The 15,626-nt window shown below is 36.6% G+C and overlaps 1 protein-coding gene across 2 annotated transcripts in view; it reads left to right on the plus strand.

Moving 5' to 3' along the window:
• Window positions 1-14,969, plus strand: part of LOC107084297 (PQ-loop repeat-containing protein 1-like) — a 51,761-nt gene extending 36,792 nt beyond the window's left edge. The window contains exon 5 of one of the 2 annotated variants that reach the window (XM_015374081.1): window positions 13,800-14,968. In XM_015374081.1, coding sequence (XP_015229567.1) covers window positions 13,800-13,974 — 175 coding nt within the window. In that variant the 3' untranslated portion in view covers window positions 13,975-14,968. Of the gene's footprint in view, window positions 1-13,799 lie in introns of both variants that reach the window. The other variant, XM_015374083.1, reaches the window with a different exon arrangement.
• Window positions 14,970-15,626: the final 657 nt, after the last annotated feature.

Genomic DNA, 15,626 nt, shown 5'->3' on the forward strand with positions numbered 1-15,626 from the left:
ACATTTTATCCATACATTTATTATTTAGAATTTTGTTGTTTCCATCAAGCTCTTCTTATGGTGTGTTTTTCAAACCCCTACCCACGTCACACTGCCCTGCAGGTATTTTTATTGTCTCTCTGCTTTAACACAGCTGATCCAGATGAATGAAGTGCTGCAAAGTCTGTTAATCAGCTCTTAGAAAGCTGTGATCCATCTAAAACATGCAGGGCACTGGTCTAATGTGATAATAATTGTAAAATGCTAATAAAAAGACAAGACCTGGCATGAAGGATATCAGCCAGTGATTCTACTGAGATGTTTAGAAAGGCCTGGTTGCATTAATAGCAACCAACAGCTGGCCACCATTGCTAGGTCTGGTTTCTCTTCGCTTCCCATTCACAGTAGTTGCACAGAAGAATTTTTTAACAATAATACTAAAATCCCATCCCCATTCATTATAAGTGAAAACCACTCTGGGTCTGGGCAAATGAGCTCATGGTTATTAAACATAATAAACAACGCTATAATGCTTTGCCTAATGGTACTTTCAAAAATAAAATAATTTAGTGAAGTTATCCATAGGTCAGAGACATCACAGCCAGCACTATAAAGTAATAATGGCTGCCGTCCCAGATGGCACTGTATATTGATCGGTCCATAATGTGAACATGTTGCTTATGATGATGCTTCCTTTTGTTTGTCACTCTAAAATTACAGCTACTCAGCATATCTTTTCAACTTTCCAGCTTACTCATCAACACATCTATTTTTGTCTCAGCTAAACTGAAATGGGATCAGAGAAAGGAGGGGAGAACATTTGGCAAAGGTCACCTGGCCAAAGCCCCCGGTCCTCGAAGGTTTTCTTAGTAACATGGGAAAATGTGAACCATTATAAGTAGTGTTGCACAGATACCGATACCAGTATCGGATGGGGCCCTGATACTGCCCTATAATGGTGGTATCGGTATCGGCGAGTACCAACAAATAGGGCACCGATACCGTTTTGAGAGCCATACGTTTATTCAACTATTGTCACCCACTCCTGGTTGGTAATAAAAAGTTCTACTGGATTCACTTTGTATTAGATTTTTTCCTGCTTCACAAAGGTAGGCAGCAGCTTGACAAAGCCATGATGGCAATTATTTTACATTATTATGGTATCGGTATCGGCCGATACTGCACAGCCAGGTATCGGGTATTGATATCGGGGCCAAAAAATGGCATCAGCGCAACACTAATTATAAGTATATTGAATGGACCCCCAGTTATTTTACTCCTTAGACCAGCTTTGTCTGTATTGACAATTTTTATGGTTTGGTATGGCCTAACAAAAGGAAGAGCAATAATCAAAGCCCTTTTCTTGGAAATGTTTTGATTCAGTACTCTCTACATAACCACTGTCATTTAGTAACTTACCCTTATTGTGCACCCCTCTTCACCACAGCTATTTCTTCCACTCCACTTTCCTGTTGATTACTGCAATCTGTTCATTCTTTTTGAGCTTTTTTATACAGAAATTAAACCTTTAAAGTATTTGAGATCCCTTTTAGATGTGAACTTCTTAGATAAAGTACCTCAATGATAATATTGTACCTGTGTAGTTTATCTTAATGGGATTTGACTTTTTCAGATTGGTTTATGTATACATAAAAAACTGACACTTTATTTCCACAAAAGGACAGCAAAATCAATAAAGAAAATCAATTCAACATTTAGAGGTGATTCCTGTAACATTCATTTAATCCCTTCAAATGGAACCTCCCCATGAGGTAAAGAGAGACCACAGTGGGAAGAGCCTCTGCTGTTACAGCCATGTCAGAATGTGGAAAGGTCGGTCCAGCTCTCGCGTAGATGACTGTGAGGTTAATTTAGTCCCTAATGAGACAGAACATCATGCTAATTATCACCATTATTTCCTCATTATGCTGCTCCTCCATTGTCAGCAGAAACTGATGCTTACTTATTGTGTGTGTTTGCGAGCAGACAGTTTCATGCTCTGCTGGTTTAACATCTGAAGAAATCCAGCTGTGATTAGAAAGTTCCGATCTTTCTTTCTACCAAACAGCTGCATTGTGTCAGCTCAAGAATAGAGGTTTTTTTATTAGTTAACTGTGATAAAGTGAGAAAAGTGAATTTTTAAATAAACTTTCAGGGTTTGACTTTACATTTAGATATTTTTCTCAGATTATACTCTTTGTCTTTGAAATAAAACAATAGAACTTTATTTGTAAAGCAGTTATATTCAGAATCAGTCTTTTACACACACACACACACTCTGCAAAAAAACAGTAATTGAATCAAGTTGATCCAACATAAATGATTAAGTTTGTAAATTAAAAATTTTAATAAATTAGGTTGAGATAAAATGATTTGTTTACTTGTTACCATTTGTAGCAATTTAATAAGTCAAGCTGCATTTTTTTGCACAAGGAATTGACATAATAATAATAATGATATAATGTGGAATAAGCGATTCCACATTATATCTGTATATTCTGAGATGTTTAGGAAGATTTATTATTTATGTCATTATATTACAAATGTTTGTCTTTTTTCTTATTTCAAATATAAAACAAAGAAGAAAAAACAGAACAAATCAGGAAGAAGAAAAGACCTTGTAGTACCTGTCCCATTTCAAAAAATCTCAAACTCCTAAAAAAATAATATATAACAATTTCCTGTCTTATATATTTATGAATGTTTTGTCATATTTTCTGTTATGACGTATTTTTTTTGTACTGTTCCTTTAATTTACGAACACTTCTAAAATACTTGTAAGAGAATAGCGTGAAGAGCATGTGAATGATTTAATGTGTACCTAAAATAAAGCATAAAAGATAACATGCAAAATGTTCCAAAACAATAAAATCAAATAAGCAGTTGAAGCAACTAAACAGTTAAAAGCAATAAGAACAGCCAACGCCTTAAAATTAAAAGCATAAGAGAAAAAACTTTTTAGGAGATGATTTCCGACAGGAGGGAGTTTGAGTGGAAAATGAGTATTTGACTATACAATATTTCACAGCTCTTGAAAGAAATCTGTTTTCAAGTCTGTGGTTTTGATTTGAATAATTTTCCTGATGGAAGTGGAATAAACAGTTTGTGGCCTGATGGTCACTCAGTAGTAGTAATATGTTTGCCCCTTTTCTGAACCCAGGCAGCACAAACCGTCTAGATCCAAAATCCACTCTGCTGTTTTCACCACTGCCAAGTATTTCCCCTCCGGTGCTGTGGACCTCTACAACCACACAGACCCTGAGACACAGCATGCTTTCTGTTCACACCCTGTAGACGACTATGATCAGTTAGGTCAAATCCAGTGGCTTCCTAAGAAAGAAGATCCGTTGTTGGACTTTATTCACCTGGTGTCAGGAATGAAAATGCCAAGGAACTATAAACTGTGTACGTAAAAATTTATGCAGAGGAGCTTTTTTGGTTTTCATATAGACCATCAATGAAGGAAATCTTAATCAAACGCCTACTGTTATGTTTAAAAAACATCCCACCCTAAATACCCATATTTTTAGATTTTATACAAAAAAAAAAAAAAAGAAATACTGGAGTTGAGCCGAGTGGCTCATGAATTCTTTCAAAACTACCCATCCGCTCATGGCTTTATTACATCCTGAGTTGACGTGATGTTCTTGAGGTCAGCCAGTCCTCTGAACCTTTTCCAGTTGATGCAGCTACTTGATCCTAATTGGTGATGCTACAGTGTGATATATATGCTAAAAAGAGAAGCAGTGTGAGCAGAAGTTCTATTATTTACAATGTTGACTAAAATGACGAAAATGACAAAAGTTACTAAAATATAACTAAGACTAAAATTGATTTTCATGATTGTGACTAAGACTAAGACTAAATAAAAAAAAGCTGTCCACTAGATACATGTGTGTTTTAAGAGTTCATTTTAAAAGTCTCATATTTGTCTTTAAAGGTTTAGACGGTCTTTCCTGGTCTTACCCCTTAGAGCTGGATCAGGTCAGCTGATTAGCTGCTCCTGGAGGTGTTGAGATCTAAGATGCTCAGAGGGGACAAAACCTTTAGTGCCCCAGAATATGTGATAATCTCTGTTTCATTTTAGACGTGTTCTTTAACATTCTGCTTTTAAAAACTATAAAAAAGCATTTTTTAGTTCTTTAATTTTGCCTCTAGGTTATTGTTTTAACTCTGGCTTTTATTGTTCCATTGATTCTGTTGATGTTCTTAGTGTTATTTCCTTGTTTTATCTTTATTTTTACATGTGCAGCACTCTGATGCAGCTTTGGTTGTTTTAAAATGCTATATAGGTAAATGAAGTGAAATACCTGGCGTTTCTTCTGAACGTTTCTTTCTGTGAAGATTTTTTTCTGCTGTTTCTGCTGTTCATAGTGAGGCTTCTGGTAAAATGATAAACATGTTCGGTTCAGCGCATCATTATCTGATTCTGTTCATCCCCGCCTGTATGATTTTTCTGCACATACTGTCTTCATTTCTTTTACATCCTGCGGTCATGTTTAGGTCGCCCCCTCATGGTTTTCTCAGAATGAAACTCCTGCACACATTATTCACAGAAGAAAGATGTGAGGCGTTAGCCTAAGAGCTGACTTTCTGTTCTCTCAGTAATTTAACAAACTGAACATGTCCTCAGGGTGTGCAGATGAGCTTCCACTTCTGATGAGTGCCGGTTGAGTACAGAGTGAATATCCCGGCAAGATTAAACACGCAATAACACTATATTAGGTCATCTGCATGACAGATGCCAGGACTCAGATCATCGTTTCTTAGTTTTACATACATGAAAACAGCCATTAATCAAAGAACACACAAATGTTCTTTGAGGTCAAACAGATTTTATTTAACTTTTATTACACAATAGCCTGATGGTTCCTTTTAAAAGCCTGTCAGTTTTTAACCTTATTCTTTTTCTAATCTTTGAGTGATTTCCGATGATTATCCAAAAGCCTTTTAATTCCCCATATATGGACATTCAACAACATTTTCTATGGTCTTTTCTTCTTAATAAAAAACATCTTCTCCAGTCAAAATCCTGCCCATTTTCACAGTAAAACATATCATACCCAGCTTTCCCAGGGAAGCTGTATGCTGCGCAAAAGCTGAGACAAGGTCTAGTCAGCTATGTCCATTTACACATAGTTTGATTACCAAAGCCTTGCTGCTATTGACTTTTTTATAAATGCACTTAGATTCGCAGTCATCTCACCACTCGTGGGAAATCAAGGAAGGAGCAGAGAGGTGATACAAAGCTGTAAGCATAGAGGTGAGACAGGATGAATTAAAGGAAAACATGACTTTGAAAAGGATGTATAGATTTAGAACGTATAGGTTTATGAAATGTATTTTCAGTAACTGCAAATATTTGCGAAATTTTTTACATGCATCTTTCATTTGTTCTATGTTAAAGTTCCCAAAAACTGATGGCTTTAGCAAAAACCAATTAACATCAAGATTTAGAGTCAAGAACTGCTTACAGCTACTCTAATTAAGACTATAAAAGGAATAAGCTCCTTTGTTTTGAGTTGGCTGTTTACAAGTGGCATCGGGAAATGTGCAAGCAATCAAAAACTGTTAATCTGCATAAAGTTGGACGAGTTAACAAAGGAATCTCAGAGGGATTAAATGCTTATTTAAGTACAGTCTGTTAATTCTCCCCACAAATGGTTTCTGAAATGGCTGAAATGGCTAACAGCCCCACAAAGGAATTACTTCTCCCTGAACAGAGGGCTAAAAGCTTACAGTCATGTTTGAAGATGGTTAGAAACTCCTGTTAGTTAGTCATATCTAAGTTAAGCAATTCATGGCAGGAAGCCACATTTCTGGTGCAAAAAGCATCTATGCCAATATAATGTTTCATAAATTAAAGAAAAAAAAACAGCCGCAGGAAGAATGCAACTGTCAGCCTGTTAAAGCCTTGAAAAATACAATTAGAGGTTAAATCAGCCATAACCGTTTCTATCAGTGTTGACATCAAGGTCACCATCCAAGCATGTTGGATGAGGAAAATTTTTCCTCATTTTAAAAAACTAAATGCAGCATCAAAATGAAGATCTAAAAAAAAAAAATCATTGTTAATGAATAAGTCAAATATATGGTTATAAGCATTTAAATGGGCTTTATGTTTCAGTTTTAATATAAGTTTATATATTATATATATTCTTTCTTGTAGTGGATGCTGTCAACCTTTATGAGAGGAAACATTTATCAGTATGGAATTATCTGTGAAACCAAATATGTATTTTTACATTCGTAAAGTGTGGTCTTTTTTTTTTAAAGCAGGCATTACTCATTTAGAGGGGGTATGTGTCTAGTTTTTGTCTTCTCGTTTGTCTGTTCGGTTTCCAAACCAGTTCCCCTCCTGCAGCTCTGCACCAACATGGCTGACTTCCATGTCAGTGGCAGAATGAAGGTCATGAGCCATACCTGTCTGTTAGGGACATTGACTCTAATGCATGCTGACAAATACAGTAAAGGCTTGCTGCCTCTCTATGTTCAGCCTTCATTGCTATCCAACACATTCTGACATGAATGCACAAAATTTGTCCTGTTGTGCTCCAATTTCATCTTTACATCCATCTTTGTTCTAGTGTCAGCCACTGTCTACTCACACCTTCAGAGCCGACAGGTCCAGCCTAGTTTCCAGGTCAAAGTAACACCCTTCAGGCGGTAATGGTGATCCAGTTTCCATGTTCCTGCAGCCATTAGCCAGAGGCCAGTTCAGCCAGTACTTTTTACCTTCTGAGTGTTGGCCCTTGGGGATATGATCCAGGCACTCTGCTCACCTTGCAGTTTTTGTGACACCTGAACCAAAGCTGTGTCTCAGAATGGACTTCTTTCCAGTTAATGGTAGTTTGCATTGTTGTTTTTAGATTTTTGTAATGAATAAAGCTCTTAAATTAATGTATATGTCTTTCTGCATAAACAATGAATGGTTAAAGGGGCTAAGGTGCATTAAAACATCATATAAAGTGGGACTAAAACTGAAGATTTTCTGTTGTTATGATTTGATACTTCATTTTATGTATTTTTCATGAGCCTCATTCCCACAAGGCATTTTGGCTTCAGCAGATAGCTGCTGTGTCTTAATTAATCCTGTGAATAAAAAAAAAAAAAAAAATAAAAAAAACTCCATTAACAAATATTTGCCCGAACAGAATATTTCTCAAAACCTTAAACTTCTAGGATTAGTTGAACCAAACAAATTGCTTCATCTAATTCACATGCAGCTCTTTCTGTTTCTCCAACACTTTTCAATGAAACTGATCATAGACTCAGAGAAAAAAAAAATGGGGCACTTCATTATTTTGTTCAGTCCTTGGAAAACTTGACTTCCTATGTTCCCCAGGCTCATTGAAACATTTAATCAAATTCTACTTGGTTGCATTCTTCATTAGTTTAATCTGAGAGCTAACTTCTACTGAAAACTGATCACGTTATGAACTTAAATGGTGTCTTTAAACTTAACTAAATGTTTTACTTTAATAATTGATATTAAAAATATTTTAGGAGAAAACTGGCTTTAGTGTTCTACATCAGGATACCTTAATACATGAATTGGTTCAGGTTCAATCATAGAATCTAATGATTTATGCAGTATAATGATGCATAAATCATGATGATAATGATGATCAGATTAATGTAAGGCTGTAACTTGCAATGTGATTCTAATCTGATCCAACTGCTATGTATCAATGGTGATTAAATCATGTTTATTTTTTGCTTCAATTAGAAATGTGTTCTGGTAACCATTGATTTTTTTTCTGAACTTCCGCATATTTAAATGTATCAGCAGGTTCTGATACAGTAAGGTAAAAAGCAGGCTCATAGTTCATAGCTCATAAAAACATAAAAGTAGGAATTGCAAAAACATCCATTGTTCTCCAAAAAACACATAGTCATGTTTTCTTAGTGGAAACATGACTATTGGCCAAGATTTTTTGTTCAGCTCATCGTCATCCAGCATTCAATTCAAATCAAAAGTCAAGGTCATGGCGAACTTGCTCTGGATCTCATGACAAAGCTGAAGCAGGATTGTGTAAAGCCCACAGCAGACTGGCTACACATGTCCCACCAGTTTCTTAGTAAATCCACTAATGTAGCAGTGGAGAACAGCCCAGTTGCTCCTGACTCCTAGACTGTCTGGCTGTACAACTCTCGGTACAGCTGTTTTTGCCTCCGTTATTTAGACTTACTATATTTTTTCTTCATTTTTTTTCTGCACCTGCTTTCTACAAACCCTTTTATTGTTTTTATTTTTATGTGTCGGCACAGACTGATCACTGCAGCCCTGCATCGGAATTCAGGGGGGTGGAAGTGTTGGTGGCTGATTCTATTTCCCTCTAAACTACCAAGGATAAAAATCAAAATGAAAGGAAATCTTCAGATAGTATTCTCTGATTAACAACATGTAATATGTAGAGTCTTTTATTTTGCTTAATAATCCTTTAGCCACATAACTTTATTTTATATAAATGTTTCTCCACACTTGGTCTGTTTCTTCTACACCTGTTCAAGGTTATGCTTAACTAAAAATCCTCTCCTTCTGTGATCATCGTGATTATTACTGTAGATTATTATTGGGCGTCATGTCATTTTTCAGTTCTGATATGATACAGATCCTGACCCGATACAATAACTGTAGAAATCATATGAACTTTTTTTGCTTATTTTGTATTAGTGAAATCGTAGAAAAGACCTGATCACGTAAAATTACTCAAATAAAGAGCAATGGTTAAAAACAATAGAAAACATAACAGCAGAACATTTTATTGATAACTATTGGGTTACATACATTTTAAGTGGAAGCAGATAGAGACAGAGTTTTTATGTAAGTCATCATTTTCCCTTATATGTTTTTTGGCTGATGTTAGATTGGTTTCCATTATCTAAATCTGATCAGGACATACCTATTATATATTAATTAAACACTTTTTATAAAACCTTTACATGAACATTACATAAAGCAACCAGTGCTCGTTTTATTTCTTGAAGTATAGTAAAACTAGATTTCCAATTACCCGGTTTATCAAATATTAAATATTTGTTTATGCTTACAGATCTTTCTGCCACCAACAAACCTTCATAAATTTGTTGTTTACATGCATTACATTCAATGATAAACTGTATTTAAAATAACCTAAGGCTTATTTTGTTTAAGCCCCTGTTCTCCTTTCCTTCATTTGTGATGTAGAATCCATCTTTCCTCTGTCAGGTTGGGAACTTTTGGCTGTGTGCGATCGATCAACATGCATAATTCATAGTTAGAGGGTTAAGAGCAGCTCTGCTTCTCTCTTACTGGGGCCCTTTGATTTTCATCTCTCTATCTGCCCCCCCTGAGGGAGAACTGCAGCCCTGCTGCAAAATGGCTTCACACACAGCTCTGATGTGTGGGCATTCATTCGTGTGCTCTCATAGAGCAGCCAGCGTGGGCAAACTTCACCCCAACATATAGATGTTTGGGTAGGAAGGTACTAAAGCTCTTCATAACATAACCAAACTGTGATGTTTATGGTTCTTTATGTCAGTAGGACTTAAAAAGGAGAGTCTAATCCATCCTCTGGAGACCCTTTAGGTCCCACATGCAACCAAAACTCTGCTATAGAATCAATTTTTGAATGTTGGTGAATTTATCATCCTGGCAGTTGTAGATAATGAACTAGATCTCCCCAGAATTACCTCAAAACAATCGACAAAACATGTTTGGAATTAAAAAGCGGAAGGTTTCTGATTCCAGTTCTCCTCTTGTGTTTTGATATTGTTAAAATTTGATAGACTTCAACTTCACATCAACGTCAACTTGAATCATCAGGCAGATTAATTAATGTCCAAGTGTCTGTGCAACCAAGCATCCATCTGTGTTTGCTTGACCGTACATAGGCCGAGCAGACAAGGAGAGCATATTTGTTGGTAAAAATGGTAGGTGAACTCCCTCTCAGGGTAAAATGGAGACACTATGTTCCTTTAGCTCCTTTGAGGAGAGCCCAAGATGTCTGCGCCATCCATGCTTTGCCATCTTTTCATCAATTCTAACTGGTTACTTTTTTTCTGCTCAAATTTTTTTAATCAAAAGTGATTTAATAGACATAACAATGCAGCTATACTGTGAAATTAATATTGAGCTGTTCTCCCACAGGTGAACGTTTAGTTGGGGGATAGTATGATGCACAGAAAGATATAGTTACGTTTATCACCACAACTTTCTGATACACATAGTATTTTTCTAAGCCAAAATTTTCTATAGTGGAGCATTAAGCTGCAGAACACCATCTTCCAGGTGTTTGCTGTGTCTGCTACATGACCTGTGGTCAATTCTTATTGCTTTTTGTCAAAAATAGTTTTTTACTATTCCTCCTTGAAGGTACAGGGCTACCAGCTGTCCTTCGGACAGTTTCTTCCTCTTTAGGTTATTGGTTGGACTGGATTTCCTTCTACTTCCGTCACAGTTAAGTGGGGTAAAATTTACCTTTCAGAGTTGTATTTTTAGAAACTCTAGGTCAATCAAAGGTCAATTCCCTCCCACTACTACCAGAGTTATGAACCTCTTCATGTGTGTTTTTCATATAAATGTCCAATGAAATCTGCTGGGTTTAGTTGGAATGGGAAAAAAAAATGTGAAAAACTTTAAGGAAACTTTATCTGTCCTCTTTAGTTATACCTTCTTTGATAAATCAGCCCCCTGCTGTGATTAAGATCTAGATGATATTGGTCATTTATACGCATCAGTAGTACATTAACTGGAAATCTGGTATCCTGGTATCTGGTATAAGACAAGGAAATAAAATCCAGTTGAGTATTGCTTCACAATTTAGTTGGAAAACAAATCAGCACTTAAACCTGAATCAAAGCCGACCATGATTATATAAGAAACCAGTGCAGAGGCACGTGCGGTGCCTTAGTTGAACGGAGACATTCTGTATCAGAGGATTTATTCTTACCATTGCTTCTTTTGTTGTCACCATCAGAGCTGCCTGTTCACTGTCTGGCTGCCAGTGTTTGCAGATAGTGTTCAGCATGCAGCAGCAGACAGATGGGTCTATCCACCTCTACCACAATGGAGGCTGTACTTGGTGTGATATTTAAAGTCCATGGCAGGAATGTGGGTCTATCTTGCTTTTTTTCTGACATCTCAGGCTCCTCGCATACAGTACTAACTCTGAATAATATTTTATTTGACAGAGATATCATTTTCATGTGACTTGTAATGAATCAGTATGTATCATGTAAAGCAATATCTGAGATCTAGAAACATGGTGGCAAATTTTAGTATTTCATCACATAAAAGACTTTGGTCATCTATGTTTACTAAAAGATAAATTGTTTAATATATTTACCTTGAAAAATTAGTCCCTCCTAATCCCTACAGCCTGTCTGTTGTTTTTGCTTTCCCTCATAGGCTTTAATAAATCATTCTTACACAGTTTCTTGAATCGAGAAAGTCTAACAAACTGATATATGTTTAAATAGTCATTGAAGAACAGTTTTCAAAGATTAAAATGAAAAACTATATTTGGATAAAACAGGCATGAAACACAGAAGTCTTAAAATAATCAACATAATTCGGAATCTGGTAAACCCATCTAGTTTTGAGTTTTTTAAATCAAACAACTGCTGCTTCCTAAAACAAACAATTAACATGAAAAATCCAACAGAATTAGACCAGTTCTGACTGATCCATTATCTTTCTTATGTAATACAAACTCTCTTTAAGAAGTTGACCATGTGTCTGCCCTAACTTTATACACCAATTTGTTGAATAAGCTGGTAAACTAAATATTATTTATTATCCAATGCGAAGGTTTTCCTGCCAACATGCATGTAGTGAAACATTTCTGACACTGGAGATTCAAGGTGCTGCTTACAGTCTGCACCAGCTCAGAGGAGCTTTGGAAAAAAATCCCAACTGCATCCAGACCTCCATGCACACAGAAGTCACCATCTGCAGTTAGACCTGCTGTGCTCTCCATTGTCTGATTACCCAGCAGCAGTTCATGAGATTTGTTTCTCAAACGTCTCTGAATTGATCATCTTTCTACCGAACTGAATTGCTGTCTATCTCTGATCATTTTTCTGTAACTTCTGTCCTTCCATCCCCGTTGTCCTATGCTGTGCTGTTTATAAATCCATGCACATTTTCACCCTTTTCTCTTTTATCTCTGGCCTTTTTAAGCTCAGGCCAGCATGATCAATAAAGAACAAGTACAGGCTGAACCTGGCTGACTTTTTATCTGGCTGTTCCTGCTGCCTGGGGGCTTTGGTGGGAACATGAAGTAAAAGATGTGAATTCCTGGACTGTTGCAGGAATTTACAGAACCTGGATTTGCTGGTTACTGTCTGCAGACGATTCAGTGAGCTCTCTGAATCGATGCAGTTATCAGCTCTTCTCCCATTGTTCAGTCAGAGCTTTGTTTGTCATTCATGAAGTGTGAACAGAGCAACCAGCCTGTGCAAAGTATGTTTAGCATGTGGCTTTATGTAAGACTAGCATAGCAAACACATGGCTGATGCTTGTACCTGTCTGCAATACTGAATGACCTTAAACCTGTGCATTGGCTCAATTCCTCTGCTGAAGATGACCCTCCATTACTCCCCAACTTCCCTGTTAATGATTCAGCGTAATTAATGGTGTTTACTGTCTCCTGAGCAAAGACATTAGCATAAAGAGCGAGCAGAGATTTCATGAGGGTAAAGGGAGGATGAGGATGGGAGGTAAGGTTAGATGTGGCCAGGAACACATGCAGAAAGAATAAGAACAAGAGGCTGAAGAGAGAACAAGCTTTTATAGGCTGTATAACAGCAGAAAGAACCTTCTTTAAAGATAGACCAACAGGGTTGTAGACACTTTCTATCGAATAATTCAACTTGCAAAAGATTTTGCTGCATTTTCTTCCCTCCATCTTTCTGATCTATTTGCATTTCTTCTCAAATGAATGCTTCCTTTACTCCAAGCTAACTTACTATCTGATAACTGCTAACCTAAAATAATGACAAAACCATTGTCATTAGAATAAGGGACAAAATATAATGAAGTGAAAAGTATTGGTGCACTTGGAGATTTCTTTATTTCTTAATATCTAAAACATCAAGCAAGAAAAGGGTTTCATTTATAAAGGGAAAGTGTCTCTTTCTCTGGTGGTTTTTGGGCCATGGTCAGGTTTCCAGTCTATCACAGATTAACACTGAAACTAAGGATCATTTAGAAGACCGTTTATCAAGTTTAGTAGAATCTATGAGAAGTTCTACTTCTAATTAAAATCTCTTGTTTTATTTATTTGATAAATTTTGCTTTAACTACAAAAACTTTTTTTTTTAGTTAAACATTATTTCTTGTCAGGATTTTTTGTGTTGACTGATAATAGATATTTTTGTATAATAAAGCAAATAAAAGAACCAATTTAGCTAATAGATTCAAGGTTAGTAGAATGTAAAGATATATGATCTTCCCAGTAATGTTTCAGCTCCTCCTCTGAGCCTGGAGGAAGCCCAAAGGAGTTTTATTTGCTTCTTCAAGGGGAGTTGAAGGATGGAGGAGAGCTGAAGTCCCCGCAGTCATTAGGATGCCTCCGCCCTGCTTCGTACCCTTCATCCTCTGCTCTCCCTTAGAGGTCTCCTCTCCTTCTCTTACTGCCCTGGATAAAGGCTGTCCTCTACAGAAACCTCTTGCCCCTCCCTGACACTTTAAAAATCATACAGTATGTTCTGTAGATGGATGATGTTTTGGCTCCAACCTCTGTCCCAGTCAGCTCAAATACTGTAATAAATATAATAAATTAATTTAAGAGGCTAAATACTGAATCTATCTTTCTATCTCTCCTATGCTGCAGTGTGAAGATGGTTCTGCTCTGGACGGCAGGGGACATCTTTAAGACCACCTACTTTGTGATGAATGAAAGCCCAGCTCAGTTCTGGGTGTGTGGTTCAGTTCAGATCCTGGTGGATGTGGCCATCCTGCTCCAGGTGCTGTCTTACAACTCGGACCTGCGGCCCAAGCTTGGTTAAAGGCTGATCAGAAGAACATTGTGAGAGAAGAATCTTTTAATTAAGGGTTAGATTCTAGTTAGAAATATTTTCCTATGTAGGATATGAGAATATGTGGAAAACCAATTTAATATTTTTTTTGTATCCTCTGCTTGGTCTCTGAGACCTAATCAAAATTATTTTTAATGAAACATGATAAGATAATATTTAATCGCATTTATGGTTATTTTTCTACTATTTATTGTCACAATGTGACTTATTTTTCACACCCTTTAGTTTTATTGAGCAAGAAAACCTTTGAGGGAAACATAACTTATATTGGCAGCTCACTAACAGCAGACCTGTGCTGCTGTAATGGCCACTCCAATAACCAGTCTGTCACTGGAACTACTCCACTGGAACCAGCCTTCTGACTGATAGTTCTCCGGCTTCACTCTCATGTCTCCTCCGGACTGTTCTTAACGTGTGCATGTAAATCTGGCTGCAGGCAGGAGCACGCGTGTTGATGTTGTTGCTGCATCTCTGTAGCTGAGATTTATTTTTGCTGTTGAAATCCAGCATCAGTCCAAGGCCAGATGATGCACATCAACTACAGCTTGGTTTGGTGGTTATACATCTGTCTGTTTCTTTGGTCCAGATGAAGAGTAATTCTGCTTTTACCTCCACATTTTGGGCATATGAAAGTTTTAAATCCCAATCACTATCTTTTTAAGAGGAAACAAGAAAAATATTAGGTCTATGATTTGTGTTTTGTATTCCAAATTTAAATGTATTTTCCAGTCCTGGCAGCATAGTAATCAAGTTTGCAGGGAAACCACTCAGGAACAATCAAATATTTATTTCACCCATTCACTGATATGTGTGTGGTTAAGTTTCGGCCTTTTATAAACCTGGGGCAGGTGGTAGTATAACTTAGAATCTCTGTTCCATTAGTTTATTTTATTTGTGTCTTAACTTGATGAAATCAGTGGGAAATCAATCTAAAATTAATTGATTGTTTTTCATTACTCTGATATACTTTTTCTTATTTTATTTTAAAGGGTTTTAACCCATCCGAAGTAAATGCTGGGGAAAAAAAACAAAACAACTAATTCTTTAAACGTTGGACAAAAGTCATAAAATGTTTTTGCCTTCAACAGGTTTTAATATAGGTTCATCCCCCAAAAATTCAGGTAATTTATACGTTCAGTCAGTCTTATTATTCTTATAACTATGACTGGTAAAGTTTAAGAAAAAATTTATAAAATACCACATACTGACAAGGGGCCTTATTTCATGTCTTACAAAAATATGTATTACTTATCGTGGTTTGCACTACTTGATCAATTTTACTGTGCTTGAATTTAGATTGTTCTCCTTTATGATAAATGGAGAAATGCATTCATCTAAGAAGCCTGAGAAATGCAGAACTTAAAGGGGTCATAGAATGCAAAACCGAGCTTACATTGTTATAAATGAATAACGATAGTTCAGTTGGTGAAATGGACGTACAGAGAAGTTCAAACCCCAGCGACACCTCCTTTCTCTGCCAATCTCACAATTCTTAACTTCCACCATGAAACCGGCAAATCCAAACGAAGCCCCGAATTGACCTCAATTTGGAGATGATGCCTTATTTGGTTCTGGCCTGCACCTTTGCAATCCCCCGAAATTTACATACAGACCTGCCCACT

This window comes from Cyprinodon variegatus, unplaced genomic scaffold, assembly GCF_000732505.1.
Source record: "Cyprinodon variegatus isolate N-32 unplaced genomic scaffold, C_variegatus-1.0 Scaffold97, whole genome shotgun sequence".
NCBI lineage: Eukaryota > Metazoa > Chordata > Actinopteri > Cyprinodontiformes > Cyprinodontidae > Cyprinodon > Cyprinodon variegatus.